Source organism: Cinclus cinclus, chromosome 16 (genome assembly GCF_963662255.1).
Source record: "Cinclus cinclus chromosome 16, bCinCin1.1, whole genome shotgun sequence".
In the NCBI taxonomy this organism is placed as follows: Eukaryota; Metazoa; Chordata; class Aves; order Passeriformes; family Cinclidae; genus Cinclus; species Cinclus cinclus.
In genome coordinates, this window is record NC_085061.1 from 1,480,700 (window position 1) to 1,494,458 (window position 13,759).

The 13,759-nt window shown below is 50.7% G+C and overlaps 2 protein-coding genes across 5 annotated transcripts in view; one reads left to right on the plus strand and one right to left on the minus strand.

Moving 5' to 3' along the window:
• Window positions 1-4,520, plus strand: HAGHL (hydroxyacylglutathione hydrolase like). 2 transcript variants are annotated; one of them, XM_062503261.1, is made up of 8 exons: window positions 1-223; window positions 862-926; window positions 1,011-1,128; window positions 1,655-1,763; window positions 1,867-1,970; window positions 2,085-2,186; window positions 2,274-2,350; window positions 2,524-4,520. In XM_062503261.1, exons 1-8 carry the CDS (start codon window positions 119-121, stop codon window positions 2,687-2,689), a joined length of 846 nt encoding a protein of 281 aa, XP_062359245.1. In that variant the 5' UTR covers window positions 1-118; the 3' UTR covers window positions 2,690-4,520. The 2 variants fall into 2 exon arrangements, with proteins under 2 accessions (XP_062359245.1, XP_062359244.1); XM_062503260.1 differs by having other exon boundaries at window positions 4-223; window positions 2,271-2,350.
• CIAO3 (cytosolic iron-sulfur assembly component 3) overlaps window positions 3,655-13,759 on the minus strand; it is an 11,494-nt gene continuing 1,389 nt past the window's right edge. The window contains exons 2-11 of one of the 3 annotated variants that reach the window (XM_062503256.1): window positions 13,336-13,431; window positions 11,690-11,833; window positions 11,322-11,454; window positions 10,589-10,723; window positions 10,196-10,314; window positions 8,734-8,863; window positions 8,429-8,501; window positions 7,412-7,546; window positions 6,265-6,422; window positions 3,655-5,504 (exon numbers count right to left, since the gene is read on the minus strand). In XM_062503256.1, coding sequence (XP_062359240.1) covers window positions 5,266-5,504; window positions 6,265-6,422; window positions 7,412-7,546; window positions 8,429-8,501; window positions 8,734-8,863; window positions 10,196-10,314; window positions 10,589-10,723; window positions 11,322-11,454; window positions 11,690-11,833; window positions 13,336-13,431 — 1,362 coding nt within the window. In that variant the 3' untranslated portion in view covers window positions 3,655-5,265. Of the gene's footprint in view, window positions 5,505-6,264; window positions 6,423-7,411; window positions 7,568-8,428; window positions 8,502-8,733; window positions 8,864-10,195; window positions 10,315-10,588; window positions 10,724-11,321; window positions 11,455-11,689; window positions 11,834-13,335; window positions 13,432-13,759 lie in introns of all 3 variants that reach the window. The other 2 variants (XM_062503255.1, XM_062503257.1) reach the window with 2 other exon arrangements.

Sequence of the window (13,759 nt, forward strand, 5' to 3'; positions counted from 1 at the left end):
GCGTGACCCGCCCCGCACACGGCCGGACCGCCCCGGCCCCGCCCGCGGGTGGCGCTGGGGACGCGCCGGGGTCCCGCACCCCCTGCCCGCGTGTCCCCGCCGTGTCCCCGCCGGGGCCATGAAGGTGAAGGTGATCTCCGTGCTGGAGGACAATTACATGTACCTGGTGATCGAGGAGAGCACCCGCGACGCCGTGGCCGTGGACGCCGCTGTCCCCAGAAGGGTGAGCGGGTCCCCGGGGAGGGGTGGCGGTGGCAGTGGGATCCGTGCATGCGGCCGGAGCATCCCCCCGGCAGGACAGACCCCTCCGTCCCGATGGGATTTGGGGTGCGGACCCCTCCGTCCCCCTGAGCCGCTCCCCGCACGCCCCACAGCCAGCGGGGATGACCCCGAACCAGAAGATCTGCGGCCCGATCCCGTTTTCCAGGAGCCGGGATGGCTCCGGTGTCCCCGTGCCGGGTGTCCCCTGTGCCACCCCCCGGACGCTGTCGCGGGTTTTGGGCGTTCGGTGCCGCCTCGGGCATTTCCTTCCTCTGGGAGCAGCCCAGGGTTTGTTCCCGGCCCTGAATGTTAATTTGGCATCCGGAGCATCCCGGCAGCCGTGCCGGGGTTGGCAGTGCCGTGTGGCCCTCGCTGTGGCCGGGGTGGGAGAAAACGCCGGCCAAAAATGCCACCCTCACCCCCATGGCATCACCCTGGTGCCATCCCCCTGCTCCACTCAGGGTCACACCTTTGTGCCGCTCTCAGCCTGTGGCTCCTCAGTGCCCGTGTTTGGTGGATTCCCCTGCCCGGTGCCACAGGGGACAGGTCACAGTGTGTGTGTGTGTGTGTGTCACCTCCTGTGTCCTCTCCCCGTTTCAGCTGCTGGAGATCATCAGGAAGGAGGACGTGGTGCTCAGAGCCATCCTCACCACCCACCACCACTGGTGAGTGTGGCCAGCTGGAGAGGGGGGGTGGTGGCCGTGTCCCCTCAGGGTCGGGGCCATTCCCAGCCCCTGCTGTGCCCTCAGGGACCACGCCAGGGGCAATGAGGAGCTGGCCCAGCTCTTCCCAGGCCTGCAGGTTTTTGGTGCTGACGAGCGCATCGGGGCCCTCACCCACAGAGTCACCCACGGGCAGGAGCTCACGGTGCGTGGCTGCAGGGCTGGGGGGACACCGGGGACACCGGGGACACGGACCCCACGCGAGGGTCCTGCCTGCTGGGGTGGGAGGTGCTGGGGTCCCCAGTGGGGTGGCACTGTGGGGAGCAGAGTGATGTGGTCACACTGTCCCCGGTGCTCCTCAGTAGAGCGGCCAGGGGAGTGGTCACACTGTCCCCAGTGAGGTGGTCACGCTGTCCCCAGTTGTCCCCAGTGGTCCCCAGTGTTCCCCAGCGGGGTTGGTGCTGCTGGGCCGTGTTTGGCTCTTTGTGCCCTGGGGCGCTTGCAGATGTGGGCTCACGGATTCAGGGCTGGGATGGAGAAGAAGCCTCATCCCAATCCCAGCCTGTTTGGGGTTGTGCTGGAGGGTCCCAAATGCCATCGGAGCAGGCACAGCTGGACCCACCCCAAACCCTGCCAGATCTGTGACCTGCTGGGCCCCAGCCAGGGCGTGGGGAGGTCTGGGGGGGTCTGTTTGTCCCCCTCAGTGAGACCCTGACCCTCTGTCCCCCCAGTTTGGGGCCATCAGGGTGAGGTGTCTCTTCACCCCGTGCCACACCTCGGGCCACATGTGCTACTTCATGTGGGAGGACGATTCCCCGGATGCTCCAGCTCTTTTCTCAGGTATCCCACCCTGCCCACGTGTCCCCCATGGCTTCTGGGGACACCACCCCTGTGCGCTCCCTGTCCCCCACACTGGCTGACCCCGGCACTCCCTGTCCCCCAGGTGACACCCTGTTCGTGGGGGGCTGCGGGCAGTTCTTCGAGGGGACAGCAGAGCAGATGCACACCAACCTCACCCAAACCCTGGGCACTCTGCCCAAGGACACGGTGAGTGTCCCTCAACTCCCAGCCTGGGGAGGGCTCCCGGAGCCAGGAGGGGGCTCGGGGCAGGGATCCCAGGGTGGGATCTGGCACGGGATTGACCCTGGGTGCCTCCTGCAGAAAATTTTCTGTGGTCACGAATGCACCGTCCGAAACCTCAAATTCGCCTTGAAGGTGGAGCCAGACAACGAAGTGGTGAAGGAGAAGCTGGCGTGGGCCAAAGTAGGTGGCTGTGCCCCCTGTGCCAGGGTGGGGGCCGGGGTTTGGGGTGGCAGTGGGGTTCGGACACCTCTGCTCCCTCGGCAGCAGCGCGATGACGAGGACCTGCCCACGGTGCCCTCCACGCTGCAGGAGGAGTTCCTGTACAACCCCTTCCTGAGGGTCACGTAAGCACTGCTGCCCCAAACCTGCTCCTTTCCCCCTCCACATCCTCCCTTTTCCCAATGAACAGCTGGGAAATCAGTCCCAGCCCGGAGCCAGGGGAGGCTGCTGGACGTGGGGGTCACCCAGCACAGGGTGGGGTCGCAGCATCTGGGGGTCCCCTCCTGTCCCCCTGCAGGGAGGAGCCCGTGCAGAGGTTCACGGGCAGCACGGAGCCTGTGGAGGTGCTGAGGGTGCTGCGCTCCCAGAGGGACAACTTCAAGAAGCCCAAGGAGAGACCCAACCCCCAGGCCATGCTGGCCTTCGACTGGGGGCTCTTCGCGCCTTTCCTGGAGAAGAAGTGACAAAGTGACATCCCTGAGGTGCCAGGGCTCCCTCCTGGCTGTGCCCAGCTCGGGTTCGCTCCCAGCTGGGACGTGGATTTTGTCTTTAAGCTGCTTGTGTGAGGCTGCTCTGCTCTGCTCCCCCTCTGGCTCCTGGGATTCCCTGGGGAGCAGTACCTGGATCCCTTCGGAGAGCCCCGGCCGTGGGACCCCCCCTTGGTGCCAGGATGCTGGCAGAGGGTCAGGACGTGGCTTGGAGCAGGGGACACTCCCAGTTTTGGGGTCAGTGCAGGAGCTGCCAGCTGCCCGTGGATGTCCATGTCCATGTGGCTGTGGAAGGGAGCCAGGGAGAGAAGTGGGAATGCTCAGGGATCGTGGTGCTGTGCTCCATGGAGCTCCCAATCCCAGGGTTTGTGTGATGGCGCCTTTGGAATTCCTGGGAGCTCTCCTGGCCCTGCCTGTCCTGCTCCAGCCACCCTGGGCCCCTCTCGGGCCAGGGATGGACACTTGGAGCCCCACGGGAAACTGGGAAGTCACTGATGGCACTGGTGGCACCAGTACCCACCTGACTCCAGCCCTGTGCTAACAAATCCCTCATCACAGCAGGGCTTGGGTGGGCTTTTCCCCTTTTACTCCCAGTTTTCCCAGTAGGTCCCACAGGGATTTGTGCGGGGATCTGTGACCCAGTCGCTGCCTTGGGGAGCCCTTGGACCACAGGGGGCGTCCAGGTGGAGCCCAGAGTCTGCTCCAGGAGGGATTTCCCAAGGTGGGGCAGATTTTAGGCAGCCAAGAACAAAGTGCTGCCAGGCATCCCTTGCTTTTTTTTGCTTTTTCCAAGATAAAAACTGGAAAAGACTTGGTGCCAACGCCATGGACATTGCCTTGTCCTCAAGAGCCAGGGAGCAGCTGGGGCTCCCAGGCCTCCCCAGCCTTTATTTTCTCCAAAATCAGGGCTGTGTTTTATTTAATTTTAAGAGAAAACTTAATTTCAGAGAAAGAAGCAGAGTTTTATTTGCAGGTGTGGGGGGAAGCACTTCACACCAGTGAAGTCATTCCCTTTTTTATTTCTTTTTTTTTTTGTGGAGAAAATGAGGCTTTGCTGGCAGCTCCCAGCACTGGGATAAAGTTGATTTCAGGGATTTTCCTTTGTGGACTGTGAACCTTTGTTGCCACTGGAGTCTGGTTTGGGGCTTTTTCCTGTGCTACAAACCGGACCAAGGTTTTCTTTTTACCTTTTATTAAGTTATAGATTGGATTTCCTTCCTTGCATGGATTTCTCCAGCTGCAAAAGCTCCCTTGGTACCATGGCCTGAATTCCTGAGTTTCCATGAAATGCTGGAGTTGTGGATGTCCCCTGTGTGTTCCTTTGGAATTTTATTTATCCTGGGAGCAGGGATGCTCCTGTGTGTTTGAACCAACCCCGAGCCTGCTCCACACCTCACAGCTGGGAAGAATTCCAGCTGGGACAAATTCCTGGTGCCAGAGCAGGGAACCCAGGGTGTCCTGGGTGGCTTCACTGACCTCTGTGTCTGGGAACTGAGGAAGTGACCAAGTGTAGAGCCCTGAGCATTTGCTTTCCAGCTAATTAAGCTTCATGAATTGTGCATTTCTGGGCTGACGTGCTTGTGCTCAGCAGCCACTCACTGTGCTCTGCACTGATTCCAGGCTGGAGCCTCCCCCTGTCCTGCTTTAGCCAAATCCCTGCATGGAAAAGGGAATTCACTGGAAGCACCAATCTGCTCCTCGAGGTGGGGAGGGGGGGGAGCATGCCTTGGAACACTGTGAGGTCATTAATGACCAGCAGCAGCTGAAAAATGGAAAGCTTTTAATTAAAAAACCACGAAAATCACAATTTGCTCTGTGGATTCGTTGGAATAAAGTGCAGGGGAGACTTTGGTTGCTGGCAGCCCCGAGGTCAGGAATTATTTTGTGGTAATTTTGGGGTGTTATCCATCATTAAGTGCCTGTTCTGTCTGGATTTAGGGATATTATCCCTCAGTAAGTGTGAAAATTCCATGGCTCCCTGCTGTGTGTTTAGGAAGAAAAGAGAGAGAAGTAAGTGCCCTGGGTATAAATATTTCTAATTTAAGGAGAAGCAATCACAAGGTCTTGTCCAGCAGGCACTGACCCAGCCCCAGGGATGATCCCAGGCTTGGATCCCCCTCTCCAAGGGCACAGACCCTGCAGGGCAGGGAGATGTGAGGACTCCAGAGGCCCTGTGAGACCATTTCCAGTGAAATGAGGATGCTCCAGCAGAGGCAGGCACAGCACCCAGTGCTGTGACAATCCAGCAAGGCCTGGGGGAGGAATCCTGGGGGGTGGCACAAGGCTCAGCCTGGAGCTGAGCTCTGAATCCTCGTTTTCCACACTTCTGGCAGGAATGGGGCTGTTGGAGCAGGCCAGGGGCTGTCCCAGCAGCCTGGAATGCATTTCTGCCCCTCTTGCTGTGGCTCCTGTCAGACTCTGGGCTTTGTTCCCATCTCTGAAGGAACGAGCAGGGCCAGGCACATTCCCAGAGGCAGGAATTGCACCGAGTCCTGGGAGGACCAGAGATCTGAGTTCAGAAGGCACTGAGGATCTCCTGGGCTGGGCAGCTCTCACCACTTGATGTTGAGGGCAGAGTTTGCTCTCTCCACAGCGTGGTACTGCGTGTGCAGCACTTCCAGAGCCCTCTCTGAGCCCCAGCCCCCCAGCCAGTGCTGGTAGAGCTCCCTCACAGCCTGGTTTTCCTCTGGAACCTCAGCCTTCAGGGATTCATACAACCTCTCCACCTGCTGCAGTTCCTCCTTGCTGGATTCTCCCTCGAGTTTGATCTGTCCTCCTCCATTCAAACAGCCTGGTGGGGAGAAAAAAAAAAAAAAAAAAAAAAAGTGACAAAAAAACTTCAGCTGGGAAAACATCCTAAAAAATTTCAGTTCATTTCTTCTGCTCCTGCAAAACAGCTGCAGCAATGAAAACACCTCAGGAGTGGAGGTTCACTCCCAGTTATCTCCCAGCAGCAGGGAGAAGCTGGGCTGGATCCAGCTGGGAATCTGCCAGCTCTTATCTCCTGCCCCCAGAGCAGAGCCAGAGCCCAGTCCAGGTGAGCCCAGCCTTGGAGGAAAGGGCAAAGTGCCTGGGATGTGTTCTGGGAGCTGGGCTGAGCACTGGGAGGCTCCCAGAGCTGTGTGGATCCTTGGGAAGGAGCAGCTCCAGGAGGCAGGAGTGGTTCCTCAGGGGGTTCAGGCTGTCCCTGCTCCCTGCCAGCACCTCCCAGGGGAGCCAGCAGGCAGGAAAAGGAAGATTTCCTTTTTTTCAACAAATTTTCAACAAAATATTCAGGAAGTGACTTTCTGCACTAGCCACAGCAGCATTTTCTGTAAGTGGGATGGTCAGGTTTGGGCAATTTCAGGGGGGAGAATCCTCTCAGGTACCAAAGAGCTCAGAAAATCCTCCTTAAAATCAATTAATAAATTAATTCTAGAAATCTTGCGTGATGGGATTCAGCTTCAATTCCTTAAATCCCAAGGAATTACTGGCTCAGAGGTAGGAAAGATCTCCCATTTTTTTCCTGTCTGGAATTCCCTGGAGCTGCTGCCAGGCTGGATTTGCCTCACCTGAGGGACAGGCCATGACCTCCACGTAGTGATAGGGGCACCTCCCTCGTTTCAGCTTCTGCACCAGGTTCTGGATGTTCCTGAATCCATAGGCCAGAGCAAAGTGGAGCAGCACCTCTCCATCCCTCTCCAGGGTCACCTCCTGGAAGTCTCTGTTCCTAAGGGAGCAGAGCACAAGAAATGACTTCTCCAAATGAGTTTCTATTTTAAACTTCAAAGGGCACCCCCGTGCAAAACCCAAATTCTTTGTGAAACTCATTGAAGAGCTGGCCTAGTTCTGTGCCATCCAAGGAAAACAGGAAGGAATTCCTTCCAGAACCTTCCAGCACTGCTGGAGCCACCTGAGCAGTTTGCTGAAGGACACCTGTGCAAAGCTCAACACTCATGGAGCCCCTCAGGGGATTTTTAACTTCCCCTGGATCATAAAACATGGGAAAAAACCCTGACTGAGGAGTCCAGATTTTTAAGGTTAGTGGGAATACCTGGTCCTAATAATAATAATAAAAAAAAAGTAATTTGATTTTTATCAAGTTTTTGAGACTGTTTTTTCTGCTTCTTAAACCAGGAAATCATAAATGTAAAAACTGCTCATTTAGGGATAAAATTAATTCCAAAGGATAAGTTAAATTAGAACTGGGAAGCCAGAAGGAATCTCAGGTGGATGAGCCTCAATGCCCAAACTCAGGGGATTTATTTTCTGTTTCACTACAGTTAAACAGAGCCCCAAAGCCCTCCCACAAGCTGGGATCAATAATTAGTGACAAATCTTGATTGGCCTGATCCAAAGTGAGGAATCCCATCTCCCTGAGAGCTCTGCCTTCTCAATTACTCTTAAAATTTTATAATTATTTTTAAAATTATCAGCGGGCAAATCCATCAGGCCAAACTCCAGGGTGTGGGTGGGGAAAGGGGATGGAATCCTTCCTGGAATTCTCCCTGGCTGCATGGAATTGGCTGATTTATTGCTCAGCAGCTGGAGGAGGGAGCAGCCAACTCTCAGTCTGGAAGTGGAGTTTAACATTTAACAAAAAAAAAAAACAAAAAAACAAACAAAAAAAACCCTGAAAAAACGCCCCCAAATTTCAGCCCCTTGGCGAGGAGATAATTCCTGAAAATTTGCCTTTTCTGTAGGATTTCAGCTCCTTACTTGAGAGGTTTGTAGTGGATGGAGTCCACGTGGATCCCAAAGAGCTCCTGGGCTGCGTGGATGAAGATGTGCTCCAGGTACCCCCCTGAGCCCCCCCCGGGGTGGGTGCTGAGCTCCTCTGCAGCCTCTCCGAGCCTGGGCAGGGCAGAGCAGCAGCTTTAGGGGATTTGGGGTCAAACAAAGCTCCTGGGAAGCACTGATAGCTCAGGGGAGTGTCCCAGGACGGGCTGGATGGGCCTTGGAGCACCCTGGGATAATGGAAGGTGTTGGGGTTGGAGGATTTTAAAATCCTTCCCAGGATGGGGTGATTCTCCAGTTAATCACCCTGTACAATTCAATTCAGGGAGGGGCTCTGGAGCTCTCCCTGTGCCAGGAGCTCTGTGTTTGCTCCCCTTGCCCTGAAGCAAAGGCAGCTCTGGGTGCTCAGTGCAGAACCAGCCCTGGTGTCACCTCAGACCCCAAAATGTGCTCCCACCCCTGGGTGTGCAGCTGGAGCAGAAATTCCTCCTCAGTTCAACCACCCCACTCCCATCTGCCATGACTTCAATGTCATTTTTCACTGACAGCCTTCTGCAGATTAACTGAGCGACCTAAATATTTGTTATTTCTGCTTTAATTCTGGGATCTTTGCAGTGGCTCTGATAAGGAGGAGGAACAGCTTCTGCTCCAGGACATTTTTATCACTGGGACAGATTCTTGTCCTTCCCAAAGCCTGCAGCAGCTTTTTGTGGGATGAAATGAGCTGGAGTGATTGTCCAGTGGAAATTCACCATATTCTGGACATTAAATATTTTAACTCCCAGTTGTTCAAGTGACACAAGAAACCAAACCAAGGGTAAACACTTTTGTAAAACAGCAGGAAAAGGGGAATTCTGAACTCTGAATCCTGGAGGAAAGGGAACAGGGGAATTCTGAACTCTCTGAATCCTGGAGGAAAGGGAACAGGAAAAGGGAAATTCTGAACTCCCTAAATCCTGGAGAAAATGAAGCATGACTGAAATGGGATTTTGTTCTTACAAGGTGTCCAGGGGAGCAGGATCTACATCTGATAGGGACACTCCTTCTTGTTCCAGCAGCTTTAGCACTTCTCCTAGAGCAGAACCAGGCACAGAGAGTTCTTATTTCTGGGACGCAGGAAAACAAACCCCACACAGCAATCCCTAAACTGCACCTGCAGGATGCCAGGGCATGATCTGCACTATTAAATGTGAATATACACCAATATCCAACCTCTGTCAGAGACCAAGGCTTAGCACAGCCAGGGAACATTGTAAAGCTCCCAGAATCAGCTGGAATTGGGAATTCCCTGTGGCTCTGCTTACCTGTGGTGATGACACAATCCACATCCCTGGTCTGGTATTCCTGGTTGAAAAAATCTGGCCTGGAGGCCTCCAGCTTTTTGTCGTAGCAGGGCATGACTGTGACATGGTAGATCCTGTCAGGGGGCAGGTGCTGCAAGAGAGACAAGGCTGGGGCAGCCAAAATCCCCCTGAGCTCAGGGAGAGCATTCCAGGAGCAAAGCAGATGGGGAAAATAATGCCACAGTGCCCCTGGAATAATCGCCACCATTACTGAGAATTTGTAGGGTTATATATTTATGCATAAATGAAATGGTTCCTGTCCTAGCAAGTCTGGGACAGCAGTTATGGTCCTTCACAGGGGAAGAGGAAAAAGAATCCTTTTCCAGGATTCTCCACAGGAATCCTGGAACAGTTTGGGTTGGGAGGGACATTAAAACTCATCCAGTTCCAACCCCAACACCTTCCACCATCCCAGGCTGCTCCAAGCCCCATCCAGCCTGGCCTTGGGCACTTCCAGGGATGGAGAAACCACAGCTTCTCTGGGAATTCCATCCCAGCCCCTGCCCACCCTCCCAGGGAGGAATTCCTTCCCAATATCCCACCTAACCCTGCCCTCTGGCAGTGGGCAGCCATTCCCTGTGTCCTGTCCCTCCAGGCCTTTAGGAATATTCTCCTCCCATCTTTCCTGAGGCTCCCTGCAGCTCCTGCAAGTTTCCCTCACCCTGGTGCAATGATCCAAGGTCAGGCAGAGAAGCCAATCCCTAATTAAGCCATTAGGGAAATAAACTTCCTCCCTGCTCCCAAAGCTCAGCCCCTCAGGACATGATCTGGAGTCCCACAAAAAACCTGGGGATCACCCAAGCAATACACACAGACTGAACAAACAGCTCACTGCTCCCAGGCCACTGTTTCAGCCTTTTGTGCCAAATGTTCCCAGAAGTTGCCAGATTTTGTCCCAAATCTGCAGCTGCCTCGTGCAAGTGTCAAAGCACTGCCACTAAACCTCACAAAAAGTAAACCCCACAGTAAATCCCAGTGGGTGCTGGTTGTTGAAACTGCAGCCTGGGGAAGATTCCAGAGGTCCCAGGCTAAGGACAGAAGCAGAACATCAAGATGGGAATGAGAGATCACTTTTAGAGAAGCCACGATCTGCACGTAAGCACTGACTGAGCCTTGGCTGGGGTCACTTATTTGAAATTATTCACCAACTTTAAACAACTGGAGCACAAAGACACTGAAAATAAGTGTCTCAGCTTTCCCAAATAATTCAGAGGCTTTAATCTAATTAGCCCATGCTTAGTGTTCTACCCTAATTACAACTCATTAGCTAAATCAGAAGTGAGGAAGACCTGCTGCCTTTTGCAAGGCAGTGTTGACCCTTAAAATGTGTTTAACACAGCAAAACTTTAAAAAAAAAAAAAATCAACCCAAAGGGTTGAACTGGAGGAGTTTTGCAGTAAGAAGAGCATTTTTAAAGCTTTACCTTCTGCTCTGCAAAGTAGCCCTTGACTAAGGAGCCCATGACCTGCTGGGGGGATTTGGTGGTGCTGATGTGGGGGATGATGAAGCTGCCGTGGGTTTTCTCTGCGTAGCAGATCCAACCTGGAAGGAACATGATGACCACATGAAATGAAGAATTAAGAAGCAGACCATCACTCTGCCCATTCTCCCCAAACCCCAGGTTCAGTGCTCATTCATTTTCAGCACAAAGAAAAGCAAAGCGAGTGGAAGAGCAGACTGATTTTGGGATGTCTCAGCGCTGCTTTAACACCAGGATCTGTGCTGTGAGGAGAATAATCCTGCAGGTAAAACCATCCATTTGCACCTTCCTGAGCAGCTGCTGGATTTTGGATTGCAGCTGGAACTGAAGCCATACCTGGGCAGGCAGAAGCCAGCATGGGCAGAGCCTTTTTGTCTTCTGCTTGCTTGTGGAAGCGTCTCACAAATTCCTGCTGGCTCTCCAGGAGGCTGAAATTCCTGGAGAAAGTCGTGTCAAACACGTAGTGCACACCTGGGCAGGGACAGCAGCTGGGTTAAAATCCTCAGGACACGGCAAGATCCAACAGAAAACCTTCCACTTCAACCCCAGAAAAACTCAGTCACAAGTCCTGAGCTCTGCAGTTGAACAGGGAATATTTTTCAGCACGGTAGAAGGGACAGGAGAGGTGGAAATGTAAAATGTAAAGTTCTTTTCAGTGGTTTTTTTTACAGGTTTTACAGACTGGTGGAATGGCTGGGCTTGGAAAGGACCTTAAAGCTCAGCCAGCTCCACAGGCAGGAACATCTCCCACTTATCCCAGGGTGATCCAACCTGGCCTTGGACACTTCCAGGGATGGAGCAGCCAATTCTGGGAATCTGTGCCAGGGCTTCCCCACCCTCCCAGCCAGGAATTCCTTCCCAGTCTCCTCTCTGACCCTGCCCTCTGGCAGTTTAAACCCTTCCCCTCACCCTTACAAAAACTCCCTCACCCTCCTTTTCCCAAACTTTCCTTCCCTCACTCCAAGCTCCTGGTGTGACTGAAGTTTTGGACACTTTGGAATCCACGTGAGGGTTCAATCCCAGCAGCTTCTGCTGAAGCCCAGAGAACAGAACACAACCCCACACTTACCTAAACTCTTGAGGAACCTGGCCAGCTTCTGTGCTGTCTCCAGCAGCCCCAGCTTGCACCTTGCAGCCAGGGAAGCTCTGGACTGGGGGGACACAGAAACCACCACCAGTTTCTGCTCGTGGGCAGCAGCAGCCTGGGGGAAAAAAAAAACAAAATAAAACAAACAAAAAAAAACCCCTCAAGGATCCCAAATTGTCACACAGGCAGCACCACAGAGCTCCTCACATTCACTCCCAGGCAAAAATCAGCACCAAACCCTTCCAAACTCCTGAGAAATGGGAATAAAGCACAAGAAGAACTTGGCATGTGAAATTCCCCTTTTCCTGGGGATTCTCCCCTTTTTTTCTCCAGGGAGGAGTGGGACTCACCTTGTTGAGAGCCAGCACTTTGCAGAGCTCCCCGTGGCTCTGCTGGCTCACCAGGACACTCTCAGCTGAGGTGATGCAGCCACTGCAGGCCAGGCAATCATTCAGGGTGATTTTGGCCTTTTCCAGCTTTTGTGCTTCCCCATCCTACAAAAAAAAAACCAAAAACCCACAAAACAAAACAAAACAACAACAGAAAAATCAAAGCAGAAACAAAAATAAAAACACCAATAAAACAACAACAAAAGAAAAAAAAAACAATCAAAAATGACAAAAAGCCACCAACAAAACAACAACAACAAAAAACCAAAAATAACAAAAAAGCCACCAACAAAACAACAAAAAAACAACAAAAAAGCCACCAACAAAAGAAAAAAAAACAAAAATGACAAAAAGCCACCAAAAAAACAACAAAAAAGCCACCAACAAAAGAAAAAAAACAAAAATGACAAAAAGCCACCAACAAAACAACAAAAAAACCCAAAACCAAAAATGACAAAAAAGCCACCAACAAAAATACAACAGAAAACAAAACCAAAACAAAACCAAAATAACAAAAGAGCCAAGAAAACAACAACAAAACAAAAAACACCGCCAAAAATAAACCCCAAAAACCAAAACTAAAACAAAAACCGAAAATAACAAAAAAACACCAACGAAACAAAAACAACAAAATAAAAAAAATAAAACAAAAATAACCCCCCAAAACTAAAACAAAAACCAAAAATAACAAAAAACACCAACAAAACAAAACCCAAAAATAAACCCCAAAAACAACAACAAAAAAACCAAACAAAAACCAAAAAAAAAACCAACAAAAACAAAACAAAAACCCCAAACACAAAAAAACCCAAAAAACCCCACAGCAGGCTCAGTCCTGATCCCAGAATTTAAGGAGCAGCTTCCCCACCTTGTTACAAAAATGTTGCTCTTTTGATGCTCTTGGTTTATCATTAAAATAATCTTTATTTTTAATAAGATGAGCACAAAGCCACCTGAAGTTGGCTGCTTTGAATTTGGGATTATTTAGCACAGGAAGGGGAAATTGCTGAGGGGTTTTATCCCAGCTTGGTTAACTGAGCAGTGCCAATTTTTTTTTTGGTGAAAACAGGAAAAAAATAATCTCAGCCTGAATTTTGGAAGCTTCTGAATAAATAATTTGAAATGTTATTTTAAGAAAATCCTGCAGGGTTTATTAAAAATATCTTGGTTAAATCTCTGAGTGAGCACCAGGACGTTGTCACAAGCAACCAGGAATTGCCAATCTTTAATTGTTGATAAAATAAATAAACTTTTCTTCTTGTCTGCTCTCTTATGAAAATCATCACCAATGAGTGGCAATGTTTCAGAGCACAAAAAGCTGGAATAAACCACAATTACTCATTATAAAATGACTGCTTAGAAATGAATTTATAAATTAAAGTTGAATACAATCTCAGCTTATCTGCTCTTATATTAATAATCAGTAATTAATGTCAGCGTTTTGGAGCATAAAAGTGGAATTATTGATTATAAATTAAAAAGGAAAAAATACACAAAAATGCTGACAGCATCTTTTTGAGACATTAAATGGATGTAGGTAATTAAAACACTTAAAATACACTATTTTTTTCTGGTTTTTTTTGCACTGAACAAAAGTCCCCACATACCTGATTGACCTGGAAACAGCTTCCATCAGCTTCAATTCTGATCTTAGCTGCTGCTTTTCCAGGCTTTTTGTCCACTTTTACAGGCTTGATGCATTCCTGAAAGAGCAGCAGAGCCTGGAGTTGAGGAGCTGAGCAAGGAAGATGGGATTAAATAAAAAATAAATAGAGGGGGTTAAATAAAAATAAATAGAGGGGGTTAAATAAAAAATAAATAGGGGGGGTTAAATAAAAATAAATAGAGGGGGTTAAATAAAAAATAAATAGAGGGGGTTAAATAAAAAATAAATAGGGGGGGTAAATAAAAAATAAATGGGGGGGTTAAATAAAAAATAAATAGAGGGGGTTAAAAATAAATAGAGGGGGTTAAATAAAAAATAAATAGAGGGGGTTAAATAAAAAATAAATAGAGGGGGTTAAATAAAAA

Excerpts from the sequence above, each read along its gene's own strand:
- HAGHL (XM_062503260.1), top strand. The coding sequence starts at position 119 with ATGAAGGTGAAGGTGATCTCCGTGCTGGAGGACAATTACATGTACCTG. Across the intron at positions 1,971-2,084 it reads GCACTCTGCCCAAGGACACG|AAAATTTTCTGTGGTCACGA; the intron begins GTGAGTGTCCCT and ends TGCCTCCTGCAG. Across the intron at positions 2,351-2,523 it reads AACCCCTTCCTGAGGGTCAC|GGAGGAGCCCGTGCAGAGGT; the intron begins GTAAGCACTGCT and ends GTCCCCCTGCAG.